General features: G+C 41.7%; 1 protein-coding gene across 1 annotated transcript; it reads left to right on the forward strand.

Moving 5' to 3' along the window:
* The first annotated feature begins 13 nt into the window (after positions 1-13).
* Positions 14-15,248, forward strand: nsmaf (neutral sphingomyelinase (N-SMase) activation associated factor). Its single transcript, XM_079754880.1, has 31 exons — positions 14-113; positions 1,124-1,210; positions 1,405-1,483; positions 1,612-1,670; positions 1,991-2,027; positions 2,238-2,288; positions 2,669-2,740; positions 3,064-3,111; positions 3,365-3,417; positions 3,888-4,017; positions 4,235-4,306; positions 4,639-4,747; positions 5,097-5,273; positions 5,528-5,607; positions 5,934-6,024; positions 6,611-6,674; positions 6,995-7,046; positions 7,180-7,300; positions 7,727-7,858; positions 7,953-7,995; positions 8,637-8,803; positions 9,275-9,386; positions 9,781-9,839; positions 9,964-10,031; positions 10,251-10,318; positions 10,426-10,549; positions 10,960-11,043; positions 11,240-11,390; positions 13,479-13,581; positions 13,706-13,815; positions 13,988-15,248. The coding sequence occupies exons 1-31, from the start codon at positions 76-78 to the stop codon at positions 14,080-14,082; spliced, it is 2,736 nt and encodes a 911-aa protein (XP_079611006.1). The 5' UTR covers positions 14-75; the 3' UTR covers positions 14,083-15,248.
* Positions 15,249-15,768: the final 520 nt, after the last annotated feature.

The raw sequence follows: 15,768 nt of genomic DNA on the forward strand, positions 1-15,768 counted from the left end.
CGCAGCGTTTCCGTGTTTACAGCGGGCTGGTCTGAGAGTAGGGTGTACAGTTCCCAACGATGGTGCGCAGCAGACATGGCATTTCTGAAGACAAAAGAGCGATCTAAAGAAAGGTAGGCACATTGACAACTCTATGAATCAGCCCTTACTTCTAGATTGGGAGTGTGTCTCGTGTTAAATGGGCAAGATGGGTTTTAACAGTGGCTACTAGGCCAGTCCTTGGAAGATCCTTGGTGATATGTGGGAATCTCTGTATAAACAAATTAGGCACTTTTCTTGTAATGCCTGAATTCAATTAAGTATAGAATGTCTTGTGTTTACAGCAGTGTTGCTCCTTCCTAATTTACTTGGTCAGTACAACGTCTCAAGGCAATGTTAAACAAAGTGAAAGCAATAGTTTAGTATTTCAAGTGAAGCATTCATGCATGGATCTGATCCAGGAGAAGTTGGGGTGCCTGGGCCGGTGGCCTACTTGTTATAATAACGTAATTAAAACCAACATTCTGTAGCTAAAACTGGATTGTTTCCTTAGATGAACTGTGAACAATGGGACTCATTTGAGTTGTAATGATAAGGTTGATAACCAATGCATTTACCATGTGGTCTACTGGTGTCAAAGTTGTGGGCTTATGGTATAGGCCCACTGTGGATTTGTACATTAGAAACAGGAACTTGGTAAATTAATTTATATTTAAAGTGCTGAATTAACAAATGTAACAGAAATAAACCTTAATCGTGACAAATGATCAGCATTTGTCACTTCGTAAATTGACAAACCTTACCCATAAATATATATGAACTCTACATTACCAATGCTGGCAACCTAAGTGATATCAGCCTTTAATGTGGCAGATAACAAAGTTGAGTTGATAAGCTAAAAGCATTTTCATTCAAGTGTGAATCCCTCCACTGCACAATTAGAGTAACAGCCCAAAGGGATACCTGATGCCAGCCCACAACACAACTTAAGGACTATCCGGTTGCAACAGCTGGCTGCTCAGCCCACTGGAGCTCACATGAATTACATGATTATCACCTCCCCACCCTCATGCCTGGTTAGGCTTGCTTGGCACACTACACAAGCCTATCGCTGTATCTTACTTTTGTTTTTATCCCTTTAAAGGTTCTCCCTGTTGCTGCTGGACCTCGAGGAATACTATTTTGAGCAGCACACAGCTCTGCAACTTGGTGCAAGCTTGACAAAGGACAGGTGAGTAATTTGTGGCCAACAATGGTTTTATTAGGGTTTTCTAACTGTTAATAGCAGTGTTACAGTGTGTTCTTAGTTAGTACCACATTATGCATGATGAACCGTTCAACAGGTTAAAATGTAATCAGCATTGCAGGGACAAGATGACACCAGCCAATGTTTTAATATGCTGTATGTGATTTTCTTTATTTCAGAAAGGTCAGAGGCTCATTCAAGGTTTGCTCTAAATCGCTCATATTTGATCCTGAAGACTTTGCTGAGCCGATATTAAAGGTGTGTGTTCATTTATCTGTGCACGTTGATGTCTTTCCTTAAGAGCAGACAGTCTACAACATATCAAAAACTGTTGTTATTGTCATAATTTAAATTGTTCCGGCCCCTTCCATCGTTATCCCCTACAGATTCCTCTCAGGGAATGTAAGAAGATTGAGCATGTGGACCAAAATGAGAACCCCTTCGAGTGAGTCCTGCTCTGCCATTTGTTGTGCTGGATGAGTTGTGTTGACAGAAGCTTATTTAGCCAACCAGCCAAACTGGTTGGACAAACCAGCTGTGAATCAGCTGAGGCTGAAAGTCGTTGTATGTAAAGGTTACTGAAAAAGTATCTAGTAAGATCTTGAAAGAGAAAAGCTATTTCCTATAAATCGAATTTATATCATATTCATCCAGTGGGAGATAAATTCACCCATCGATTCACAATGTTTATATTTATATTTTGATATTATGATTGATTTTTGTTCATCTTATTTATTTTAATTTTTATCGTAATTTCTTCCACAGGACGAAGCCACCGACCATCTCTATTCTATGCAGACAGGTGTGTCTTTGACAACATGTTCTTTATTTCAATTATGCATTGTTTGTCATTATACCACTGTGTGTGTGTGTGTGTGTGTGTGTTTGTTTTAAATCAGGTGTTTGCAATTATGTACAATTTATGTCAGTATGTCATTTCCTGAATAATGGGAAGCTCAATAAGGTCTCAAGTTCTCTGTCAATTTTAACATGACTGTAAATCTGATTTCAGGCCAATTATATGAAAGAAGACAATGTCATCGCGCCATACAGAATCGAAAGAGTGAGTCAAAGCTGTGCAAATAGCAATTGTCTTTCCAATTTTCCATGCTCAACATCTGTACAAACACAAATTGACATCCTAACAACCGTTAAGTGGTTTGGATGAATACGCATGACCTTCTGCAAGAAATAAATTTGGCAATCAAAGCAAGCATGAAATGATAATTTGTCGGTCCGCAAAGCTTGAGTGCTGACTTGGTTGGTTCTATGAATTACTATCACTGAAAGCGTTACCACAACATTAACATATTCGCCTCTCTCTATCTTTTTAAAGCGCTGAAACTTCATAATAAAGATTTGGACATTATGTATTCTAGAATAGGAGATCATGCATGTGATGTTAATGTACCTCTCAATATGAACTGCGTGCTTCCCTCACAGGGTGAAAAAAGGTTCAACTTTCAACTGGAAGTTTGGAATAAAACAGAAGATGTTGTCCAAACATTGCTACAGGTACGTTTCTGATGATTATTGATTGACCTTCATTTTGCTGTCTGCTTCAGCTGAGGGTTTTTGGCCCATGGGCTGTAAAATATACATTTTGTACTTTTCCTCAAGCCAACGTAAACAGCTACAATGGATGGTGTGTTTGCTTGTTTGACTAAAACCACAACAACAATTTGTTTTTGTTGTATGAATTGGATGTTGAAAATGACATGCTGTTATCTTATTCTGCCTTCCATTTACCCATTTTGATGACACAAACAATTATCAAATGAACAACAGTGTATTATTTAGTCTATGTGATTGCTTATGAAATACTGCACCCTCTTCAGCTCCACAGGGCGTCCTGCCTACACAAACTGGGAGACCAGACAGCCATGGTGAGTCATGCTATTTTAATGGTGCTTGAGCTTTGGATATTTAAAGCAAAGCTACGAGATCGTTGTCTTTTCGATGGAATAAAGCACTAATTCATATTTTTCAAGATATGTGATGAGGGCACGTTTAGAATAACAAGGGATTCAAAAATAATAATAGTTGAATACAATTAAATCCCAATATTAATAAAGGAAATTACGTTATGTAACGTATACTAGAATTATAACCAGTCCTGATGTTCGTTTCTTTTTCCAGATTGAGGCTAATTTACAGTCAAGACTGGCAAGATCGTCATTTGACAAACACAGGTATTTAATCGTGAATTATTATTTACGATGACGTAGCTGGGACAGATGAATGTCCCATGGATAGCACTTAGACACTGAACTGTTTATACAAAACTCTTTGCAAATTCATAAAACACATTAACAGAAAAGCAAAACGCAGAAGCCACAACACAACTGATAATGCCACAACACCAAGACAAATGCCAGATTGTCGCTAGCCTAGCTTTGCCCTCACATGTGGAAGGGGAAAGTGCCATTTTTTTAGGAGCTTTATCACAGATTACTTCGTAGGGCGATGGTCCTATTTTTAGATTCAACCTGCACAATGGCATTCCGCCAATACGTCTAAAAGTTAAATGTGATATTTTATCGATATTAGTTTTTTTGTCATACTACCGTATTTTGTCTTTTTATATCATACAGTGTCTTTGAGAACTCTGTAACATTAACTATAAGATTACTATTAAATTCATGTTGATGTTTTCTTCCAGCTTCCAGAGCGTGTCGGAGAGCCCCCACATGGAGTGCACTGCGGAGATGGTCCTGCCTCTGGTGTCCAACCCCGGGCTCGTCTGCATCACGGACGAGGGCCTCTACTTCCAGCCCCTCAACGGCTACCCCGTGAGTCCCCCCGTATTGGACACACCGTGCCTACACTTACTCACGCCGCTCACTTTGTGATAATCTGGTTACACACAGAGTCAATGTGTGGCTATAGGTTAAAAAGACACGCAAGCGGTTACACAACAGTAGACTCTCCATCACCTCCTATACTTCATTTGCTTCCTTTATGAATCTTGGCGCTTCTGTGTGGTTGTTTTTTGTCATTGGTTTTTAGGAACAGGTGATTCAGATCAAACTCCACAAAGTCCTGAGGATCTACAAAAGGAGGCATGGGCTCAGGCCACTGGTGAGTTGTCCTGCTTGTATATAGGAGTAGCAAGGATGCTAGGAGTGGTTAAAACCTACATTTCATATTGTCGTTAAGTTCTGCTTTTGAATGTTTTAGCAATAACACATTTATATTTTACATGACTATTGTGTGTGTACAAAATAATAATAGAACAACACATTGGATCTTTATTCTGAGCTACTATTTGAAATTTTTTAAAAAAGACCCCATCCAGTGATGGGGACCTCAGATCATTTCCAAGGCTCATCTATTTGACTGTGTGTGTGTGTGTGTGTGTGTGTGTGTGTGTGTGTGTGTGTGTGTGTGTGTGGGGGGGGGGGTGGGGGTAGGGGCTGGAGGTGTTCTGTACAGAGAACGACTCCTGCTCTGACATCTACCTGAAGTTCTACAACACAGCAGACCGAGACGAAGTCTACTACTACATCGCCACTTTCTTGGGTCGGTCCTCCACGCAAGAGACCTTAATTTAACGAGCGGTTATATTCATATTTTTGTAATATAGCATAAAATGACTTAGAAGTTGAGAACAATAAAAGCATACCACGGAAACTTCAAAGGATGCGTGAGCAGTTAATATTTAAAAATAATAATAAACAGGGCTTTAACATGCTCTGGTATTTTTTTAAAAAAAAAAAGGGAACCGTAAATAAAGAGTTATGTTTAAAAAAAGAGAACAGAGGGGAAGGTTGGCCAGTCATGCATACAATGAAATCAAAGCAACCAACATTATCTTATTTTGTATTCACCTTACCAAACAGAAGACTTTATTTTACGTTCCCCGCTCCAGAGAACCACTTGATGGAGCACACGGCGGAGAGCTACATGCTGCAGTGGCAGCGCGGCCACCTCAGCAATTACCAGTACCTGCTCCACCTCAACAACCTGGCCGACCGCAGCTGCAACGACCTGTCCCAGTACCCCATCCTGCCCTGGGTGCTGGCCGACTACACCAGCCCCCAGCTAGGTAGCTACGCGGCTACGCTACGTTAGCATGCTCGGGGACGGGGTTGGAGATATTAGAGAAAAACAAAGCCCATCTTTGCAAGATTCGGATACAAAAAATGTGTGTTGATTATTTTATGATATATTTTCTTAATTGTGTATGAGTGGGAGGGTAAAAAAGGAATTATTAGTTTGTTAATTTATTAAAGATTATTCATTTCAATTGATATGTATGTGTCTAAACTATTAACCGTCTGCTTTGTTTTGCTTTCATAGATTTGACGAACTCTGCTACGTTCAGAGACTTGACCAAACCCATCGGTGCTCTAAACAAAGAGAGACTGGAGCGCTTACTGGTAAGAATCTCTTATCAATGTTTTCTTTTCATACTATTTATTTTAGTCTCATTGTTCAGTTTGTACATCGTTTTTGGTTTAAGGTATATTGTACCATACACTACCAGTACCACTATACACCCCTCAGCTTCCATCCACTTCCCTTTTTAAACATACAGTTAAAAACAAGTTGCGCCTCACGATTTCATTCAAATCATTCACGTCTCTAATACACTGCTAATCGCGGCTAGCTCGTCCAACCAGCCAATGCCTCTCCCTTTAACACGATTAGCCTGCTATGCCCTGAAGCACTGCGTCTCAGTCCCTCTTTGTGTTTCGGCCTGCAGGCCCGCTACAGAGGCATGCCGGAGCCGTCCTTCATGTACGGCAGTCACTACTCGTCCCCAGGCTACGTCCTCTTCTACCTGGTCAGAGTCGGTACGTGGGTCCCCCTCACCTCCACGTCCTCACTCCCCGCGGTCCAAGCACGCAACATCCACACCTAGCACAATGTCATCATCACAAGCGTATAGAACAAAAACAATAAGAAGCAAGACACACTGGAAATGACTTTGGATTACTGCTCCTTACAAAATGGGAAAATAGTCAATTTTATTATGTGTCGTGGATTACTGCTTCTACACTTATTGTACGGAGATGTTTCTATGTGAAGCACTTTGAGTCTGCCTCGTGTATGAAAAGTGCTATATAAATAAAGTTGCCTAGCCTTGCCTTGCCTTATATAACAGCATAATATCGTGTTTTCTCTACATCTTTGTTGCCATTTAATACTGTAAATTGAGATGACGATTTCGGGAGTAGTGCAGTAATTCTAGCAAATGCAACAACATTCATCAAGCTTTATATCATGTTTAATTCTACTCACAGAGTCTCTTTGTGTGTTTGCTTAACCCAATACACTGCTCTAAAGAGGACCTTCCCGTTGTTTGAATCCTTGTTTGAACAAGGATATCCTTTATCCTTGTTGTGTCATTTTGAATCGTCTCTCTTTGCTGCTGGACAGCTCCTGAGCACATGCTGTCTCTGCAGAACGGACGCTACGACCACGCGGACAGGATGTTTAACAGGTAGGAGTCATATCACCTCCACCAATTCATGGGTCCGGAGGTAACCGACCAATAACCAGCCTTCTCCTATACCAACACCTTTTTTAACAAAATATCAGGGGGTTACAACTGGCGTTCAAAATACATGGTTTAGGTTGTGTGTGTGTTTGTTTTTTCATGTACTTCCTGTTTTTCATAAAATCTGCATGAGTCACTTAAAGTCATGTGCACACAGGAAATGACAGAAAATAATTTGAATGTAGGTCTTGTGTGTCATTTGAACAACATTGTTTGTGAGTGGTTGTACATTCAGCGCTTTAATCAATGTGTATTCTCAACAGTATCCACGAAACGTGGAAGAATTGCCTTGAGGGTGCCACTGACTTCAAAGAGGTGAAAACCGAACCGTCATTGCTTGTCATCAAGGGTTACAGTGTGTGAATTCATGATTTTCCTCATTGTAGAATATTGTTGTGACATAAGAAAAGGCTGTGAATGCGCTGGGTGTCTCTCGTCTGTATCCCAGTTGATTCCGGAGTTCTATGGTGATGATCCTAGCTTCTTGGAGAACAAGTTTAGCATCGATCTGGGAAGGAGGCAGAACGGAAGCTCAATCAACGAAGTCAACCTGCCGCCCTGGGCCTCAGGTTTCTGCTGTTCAGCTTCTACTCAGTACTAGATAATATATATACTTGTATTGTCTCTTCAAGAACAGATAAGTTGCTAAGAGGTGTACTTGTCAAACCTTTTGAACATAATTTGTTTAAAAGGACATGTTATCGATGTTATACAAAAACATGCAAGATTGATTGCGTTATTTTAAGATATTGGTTTAATTACATATTAAAATATGTGTGATGAAAAGCAGCATACAGGTGCCATCTAGCAAAGCAAAACTAAGACTAAAACACTTGCTGTGAGTCTTATTATGAGACACTTATTATTATACCGTGAAATGAGTCCAATTATTACGTGAAATCAAATTCATTTGCGCACGTAAAAATATGTTCAGTTACCTAGGTTTGCATTGAGTCCCATGCATTGTATTAATAATGGTGTCTTGCTATGTTCAGACGCCGGCGATTTCCTCCAGAAACACAAGATTGCGCTGGAGAGCCAGTATGTGTCAGAGAACCTCCATGAGTGGATTGACCTGGTCTTTGGCTACAAGCAGCGTGGGTGTGAGGCTGTGGCATCCCATAACGGTAACGAAGAAGCCTGGCCTCTTTTGAGCTCCATACAAACCCGAATGCTTACTTAACTTAAAATGTTGAATCTGTTTTTATGTCTTCCTCTCAGTGTTTCACCCGCTGACCTATGAAGGTGGCATCGATTGTGACAGGTATCAAAACCAAAATGCCATCACAGCATAAGTAACACAACATGCCTATATAAAGCCAACCGCAAGGACAGCACCCTCTTTGTATCGTAGACATCTACACATGGACGCCGCATAGGCTTTTGGATCGTTCTGCAATGTCCCCGCCATATTGGAGAGGTCAAGACTGGCCTGTAGACAAATACAAGTAATCCGGGGAGACACTGTCATTTGATTTAATATGAATAAAAAAATGACCAATTGAAATAGGTTGAGAAATGTTAAAGTTTTACCCAGAACAAACTGCAGCTCCCCTCTTACTTGCATTTGTTTCCAGGCCAGTTCTGGCCTTTCCAAAATGGCGGTGATGTTAACGTTTCGCAGCAGTCAATTCAGCCTCAATGTAAATATGTCCATGCTGGTTATTGCTGCAGTTTCTGACTGGCAATAATGGTGATATCACCTGGTACAAACTCTGTTATTCTTTTGTCCCAGTGATTTGGGATTTTGCTGTTTGGTTGTTAAATTGTTAAATTAAGGTGTGCCTGTGTGTGTGTGTGTGTGTGTGTGTGTGTGTGTGTGTGTGTGTGTGTGTGTGTGCCTGTGTGTGTGTGTGTGTGTGTGTGCGTGCGTGCGTGCGTGCTTGTGTGTTCCTCCCCGCTCAGCATCGACGACCCTGACCAGAGGATCGCCATGCTGACCCAGATCCTGGAGTTCGGCCAGACCCCCACCCAGCTGTTCACCGTGCCCCACCCCCAGAGGATCACCCCCCGCTTCCACAGCATGACCCAGAGCTCCAGCACCCACTCCACGCTCAGCGACATGTCGTCAGGTGCATGCCGACGCACACACATGCAAATTGTAGTTCCCCCATTGAACATAAAAGTTTTCTCTTTAGATCAGCAAATCTAGAAGGATGAGGAGTAGGAGGAGGGGGTACGTGGGCGGGGCTAATATTTGTATTTTCAATACTTTTTTTCCCCTTTTACAATGAATATTTTCACACATTACATAAAGTAAACTTTGGGGGAAAACTGTTGCACCCTCTCTAGTATATATTCTAAACTATTACAAAATCACTGCTCTTTTGATGAGCAATGATGTAGTAGCCCAATGAATTGTATTGTACTTCCTTTAACATCAGCTGTCTGAGGCCGGGGTTGCTCAATACAATTAAAAGAATCCACCCAACCCTGCCCTATCAGTCTGACACCCAAATACAACAAATAAGACGAACTTCAGATAAAAATTGCATTTTATTGCTTCCACTCCTTTCATTGCTTCCACGACGTTGGTGTTCCAGCTTGCTCCAGTGAGGACACCTCGTTTGAGGACCTGACGGAGGAGAGCAGGAAGCTGGCCTGGGGGAACATGGAGCAACTCAAGGTGCTCATCACCCATAAGATACACAAAGAGTGAGTCCACACTCCAGGATGTTGTGCGTTAGAAGAACACCGCTTGCATACTTCAAATGTTTAAGGGAAGTATAGTTTGAACTTGGATATTTGATCTCTGCTTTATTTTTTCTTTGGAATTGTATTATATTTTGTATTTTCATTTTTATGAAGTAACAGATAGGTGTACATTGGTGGAGTCCACTGAAAAATGATGTACAATTTGACCCGGGACACCTCATTTATGCTCATAAATGAATATCCTTTGTTCCGAAGTAATTTAGAATAAAGGAAAACATTTTCACAGTGGTCTGTGTGTGTGTGTCTGTGTGTGTGTGTGTGTGTGTGTGTGTGTGTGTGTGTGTGTGTTTGTGTGTGTGTGTGTGTGTGTGTGTGTGTGTGTGTTTGAACATAGGGCGGTGACGGGAATCGCTGTGACTCGAGATGGAGCATCCATTTTCGCCACATCACAAGGTCTGCTCATTATTATTTAGGTGTTTTTCCAACACCTAAATAAAATGACACTGTAGGCATTTAAAGTCTCGAGTCTATACAATGTGATCGTGACCCTTTCTATTGTGTCTTTGTTCTTCCCTAGATTCAACTATAAAAATGTTCTCTAAAGATCTGAAAGAATTTCAGAGAAGCATGTCTTTCTCCAACATGGTATGCAGAATTATGTTATAACTGCATATAACTATTTACGTCAACTGCACTGTAACATCCTTTAAATGTAGAACAACCTGACCTTTAAATGAGCTTAGGCTAGAAACCTTGTAAGCCAGACTTCTGTTTCATGATCTTTAGTGTTACAATGTTCTTTGTATTGTCCCTGACAATAAACAAATGCATTAATATGATAAATAATAAAATGATATCCCACAGGCGTTGTCCTCATGCCTGATGCTCCCAGATGACAACACCGTGGCTTGTTCATCCTGGGACAACAACGTGTACGTTTCGTATTTGATTTAATGCGTGTTGGCTTATTTGCCTGTTTTTCATAGTCATTTTAATTGAATATAACTTCCGTTTATTGACCCCTCTCCCCCTCCCCCAGGTACTTTTACTCCATACCTTACGGCAGGCGGCAAGACACACTGATGGGTCACGATGACGCCGTCAGTCAAATGTGTTGGTACGGTGACCAACTGTACACCGCGTCTTGGGATTCCACCGTCAAGGTAGGGGCGCACGATGATGATGTCACGAATTGTCATGCAAATCTATTCGCACTAAAAGATGGCTCGCACTCAGTCTATAGCGGTCGTAAACGCCGCAGCATTGGAAGTATTGTACTGATGTATTATTATTTATTTATATTTAGGGCATTAACTTACAACCATTCATACACCCATTCACACACCGAAGGCGGGGTCAACCACACACACAGCGACAGCCAGCTCGTCGGGAGCAGTAAGGGTTAGGTGCCTTGCTCAGGGACACCTCGGCACTCTGCTAGGAGAGGTCAAGGATCAAACTAGCAGCCTTCTATTCAGATCTCGAAAATAATGTGGAGTTCAAAAGCAGTATATTTTCATCAATTTGCCTGCTATGTTTTGAACATGTGCTTTGATTTGTTTCTGTGTCAAAGGTTTGGCTGCGGGATCCAGACAACCAATCCGGGAGCAAGAGATGCTCCTTAGAGCTGCTCTACGAGTTTGAACACGAGTCCGGGGTGAGTGCTACCGACGCTTGATCTAACCACCACATAAAACATAGCTGCTGGCCGTCATGTGATATCGCTCAAGCGTTCTCAGTCAGCTCACACAAGGCTGAATTCAATGAAGGAGCTGTCAGGCTGAGACAAACGCCACTTTATCATCGTGCCGCTGTTGATGTTCCGGCGTGCTGCGCTCCGTTCTGTCCTCCAGGTGAACGCCGTCGCTCTGAACCCCGCCGGCACCCTGCTGGTGACGGGGTGTAAGGACGGCACGGTGGGCATCTGGGACGCCGGTAGCTATGGGTTACTGCAGCAGGTCCAGTGTCACTCGGGCACCATCCACCACATCTCCTTCAGTTCAGGTTTGTTTGTGTGTGTGTGCATGTGCATGTGCGTGTGCGTGTGTGTTTGCATGTGTGTGTGTACGTCCGATCCATTTTGGACATTTGGTGTATGTCAGTGTGTGTGTTTTTTAGAGCTGGTGTGCGTGTCTTGTGGTTGTGGTTTTGTCTTGTTTACTGTATTTAGGTCTGTTCTTTATGTTCCACATTTTCGACATGCTGTGACTGATTTAGTCGTTTCAAGTGACATTTGATATGCGAGAAGAAGTCACAGAAAATGTTATTATATTATAACATTTTGTTTTATATATATATATATATATATATATATATATATATATATATTCAGTGGGGGAAAAAAGTATTTAGTCAGCCACCAATTGTGCAAGTTCTCCCACTTAAAAAGACGAGAGAGGCCTGTAATTTTCATCATAGGTAAACCTCAGCTATGAGAGACAAAATGAAAAAATAAAATCCAGAAAATCACATTGTCTGATTTTTTAAGAATTTATTTGCAAATTATGGTGGAAAATAAGTATTTGGTGACCTACAAACCAGCAAGATTTCTGGCTGTCACAGACCTGTAACTTCTTCTTAAGAGGCTCCTCTGTCCTCCACTCGTTACCTGTATTAATGGGACCTGTTTGAACTCCTTATCAGTATAAAAGACACCTGTCCACAACCTTAAACAGTCACACTCCAAACTCCACTATGGCCAAGACCAAAGAACTGTCAAAGGACACCAGAAACACAATTGTAGACCTGCACCAGGCTGGGAAGTCTGAATCTGCAATAGGTAAGCAGCTTGGTGTGAAGAAATCAACTGTGAGAGCAATTATTAGGAAATGGAATACATACAAGACCACTGATAATCTCCCTCGATCTGGGGCTCCACACAAGATCTCACCCTGTGGGGTCAAAATGATCACAAGAACGGTGAACAAAAATCCCAGAACCACACGGGGGGACCTAGTGAATGACCTCCAGAGAGCTGGGACCAAAGTAACAAAGGCTACCATCACTAACACACTACGCCGCCAGGGACTCAAATCCTGCAGTGCCAGATGTGTCCCCCTGCTAAAGCCAGTGCATGTCCGGGCCCGTTTGAAGTTTGCTAGAGAGCATTTGGATGATCCAGAACAGGATTGGGAGAATGTCATATGGTCAGATGAAACCAAAATAGAACTTTTTGGTAAAAACTCAACTCGTCGTGGTGGAGGAGAAAGAATGCTGAGTTGCATCCAAAGAACACCATACCTACAGTGAAGCATGGGGGTTTAAACATCATGCTTTGGGGCTGTTTTTCTGCCAAGGGACCAGGACGTCTGATCCGTGTGACGGAAAGAATGAATGGGGCCATGTATCGTGAGATTTTGAGTGAAAACCTCCTTCCATCAGCAAGGGCACTGAAGATGAAACGTGGCTGGGTCTTTCAGCATGACAATGACCCCAAACACACCGCCCGGGCAACGAAGGAGTGGCATCGTAAGAAGCATTTCGAGGTCCTGGAGTGGCCTAGCCAGTCTCCAGATCTCAACCCCATAGAAATTCTTTGGAGGGAGTTGAAAGTCTGTGTTGCCCAGCGAAGGCCCAAAAACATCACTGGTCTAGAGGAGATCTGCATGGAGGAATGGGCGAAAATACCAGCAGCAATGTGTGAAAACCTTGTAAAGACTTACAGAAAACGTTTGACCTCTGTCATTGCCAACAAAGGGCATGTAACAAAGTATTGAGATGACCTTTTGTTATTGACCATATACTTATTTTCCACCATAATTTGCAAATAAATTCTTTAAAAATCAGACTGTGATTTTCTAGATTTTTTTTTTTCCTTTTGTCTCTCATAGCTGAGGTATACATATGATGAAAATTACAGGCCTCTCTCATCTTTTTAAGTGGGAGAACTTGCACAATTGGTGGCTGACTAAATACTTTTTTGCCCCACTGTATATACACAGTTATTCAACCTGACATAAATAAAAAAGTGTTGTGAGTTCAACCTCGTCTCAATCGACATCTTTTAACGTGCTTAACAGTCCCAGATAAACCTGCATTAATGCAGAAAAACCAAACCTTGTTTTGAACCCGTGTGCTCCGCCCCCTCCTCAGACAGCAGGCACGTCCTGAGCACCGGGGCCGACTGCTGCCTCAAGGTCATAGACGTCCAGACGGGCACCGTGATGTCATCAGTGCGAGCCGAGGAGGAGATGAGGTACCGTCGCGCTCCCCAGCGACCCCGCACACCGACGCACACTTCTTTATCGGTTTAACTGAGAGTTCAGCGTTCTCTAGTTGGTCCGGTGTGTTTTTTGACTTGATTTGAACCTCCGTCCCAGGTGCTTCTGTTGGGACGGGAACACCGTGCTGTCTGGCAGTCAGTCTGGTGACCTGCTGCTCTGGGATCTATTGAGCAACACGCTCACCAAGCGCATCCCCGCACACTCAGGTGACCGCTGTCTGTCTGTCTGTCGGTCTGTCTGTCTGTTTGTGAGAGAGAGTTGAACAGCTGATGCTTAAGATCCATGTATATATACTCTATTTATCTTCATTTATTCATTTATTCATTCATTTATTTATTTCATATATCACTTGTGTTTTTGTTCTTTTTGTGGGAACAGGAGCAGTGACGGCGATGTGGACGAACGAGCAGTGCAGCTCAGTGATCACCGGTGGAGAAGACAGACGGATCATCTTCTGGAAGATCGCCACATAACCCGCCCTCTCTGCTGGGGTCCACCAATCAGCTGCCGGGACAGAGCGTCGCGCTGTCTTCCAGACCAATGGTATTGGATGAGGAGGAGTCGACCATGTAACGCTTTTAACGCTGCTGACCGTCATGGCCGCAGCACTCTGCTTGCTCATTTGCTGCCAGAATGGAGCTTAGGACTTGCTGTGGCTCTCTGGTGCCCCTAGAGGGCGCTATGTAGGAAACCAAAAAGAATGTATCCTTCCGTTTGTTTGCAGTCACCTGATCCTGACTTTTTAGCCTACAGAATTGTTTCAGGGCTTTTATAATAGATGGTGTTTGTTTGTTTGTTATTTTCCATCTCAGGCTTTTGGTTGTTTTTTTTAAGTAGATGTAGTTTAACTGTGTTGATGTGGTGTTTTTGCTCTTAATTCAAGAGTTTTTCTATTTCAGTTCCTGTTTCCGGTTTATCAAGTATTTTCACAAACCACGACCACAACAGATTAGTTGTGTTCATCATTTCATGGAGGAAGTTAGCTTGTACAAAAAATAGAAAAGTAAACCTATTCAAATACGTTATAAAAAACTGAATAAGAAAAATACCTATAGCTTTTATTCCTACTCTAGCTACACAAATACACAAGGTGTAATAAATATGAAAACTTTAACAAGCCACTTTACTGTCAATATCTAATCGTTAAACATACTATTGACTTTAATGCCTGCACTGCGTTGGTGTGGAGTGTTAGTATTATTTTTGACCCGACATGAGAAGATAAAATGATGAGACATTTGTAAAAGTGTTGACGTGGAAAATGTGGTGCATGGATTTGGTGGATTGGACAGGAGGCGACTTGCCATTGTCCCTACAGGAAACATATTTATCAAATTTTTCCTAAACGGAGGGGCCTTATGTTAGCAAGACCAACAGTAACCAACCGTGTATGCGACTGTAAATACACACGTTTGTGGATGCTGAGATGTACTCTCAAAGGTATTTTCTTGTTACCAGAAGCCTGAGCAAAGGATTGTGATATCAAGTTGCACATGGGGAACAGTAGGAGTCCGTCTTTGCAAACGCAGAAACATGGAGTTTAAACCATGTAAGTGCATTATAGATATTTGTAGCAATATAATTGTTTTAAGTATTTCAAATGCAAATATAATTATTTTTAATAAAAGCTTCTACATATCGTGGAGATGTCTGCATCCATTATTGATGATCTTCCTAACAGACCATACAGATTTTCTGATATTTACATCTTGTCTTAAAAAGTGGTATATCAATACATTTTCTAGATAATGTATTGATACACCATTTTAGGCTGGTGGTTCATAATGCAATGTTATTGCTGTTTTCTGAAGAGAAAAAATGGTGATAGATTTTAACAAACACACACAGAAAGAGAGACAGCTATATTATAAAGGTCATTTATTATAACACATACATGCCTTAATCAAACAGACTATTAACAAAATTCATCCATATGAAATAATTAACCGATAGCACATCAATATATTTGTGAATGAAAATAAATAAATAAATAAAAGTCTGACATTATTTGGCTCTCAGCACATGAGATAATGTATCTGAAGGGCTGACTCAAAGTGGATGGATCGGCATCTGTGGTCCTTCTAATCAAAGCTTTGTGAACATAATTAAAACAGGGACCCCAACCCAGGCCCTATTTCCCCTACACCTACACGGAAAAT

This window comes from Pollachius pollachius, assembly GCF_949987615.1.
Source record: "Pollachius pollachius genome assembly, chromosome: 17".
Taxonomy (NCBI): domain Eukaryota; kingdom Metazoa; phylum Chordata; class Actinopteri; order Gadiformes; family Gadidae; genus Pollachius; species Pollachius pollachius.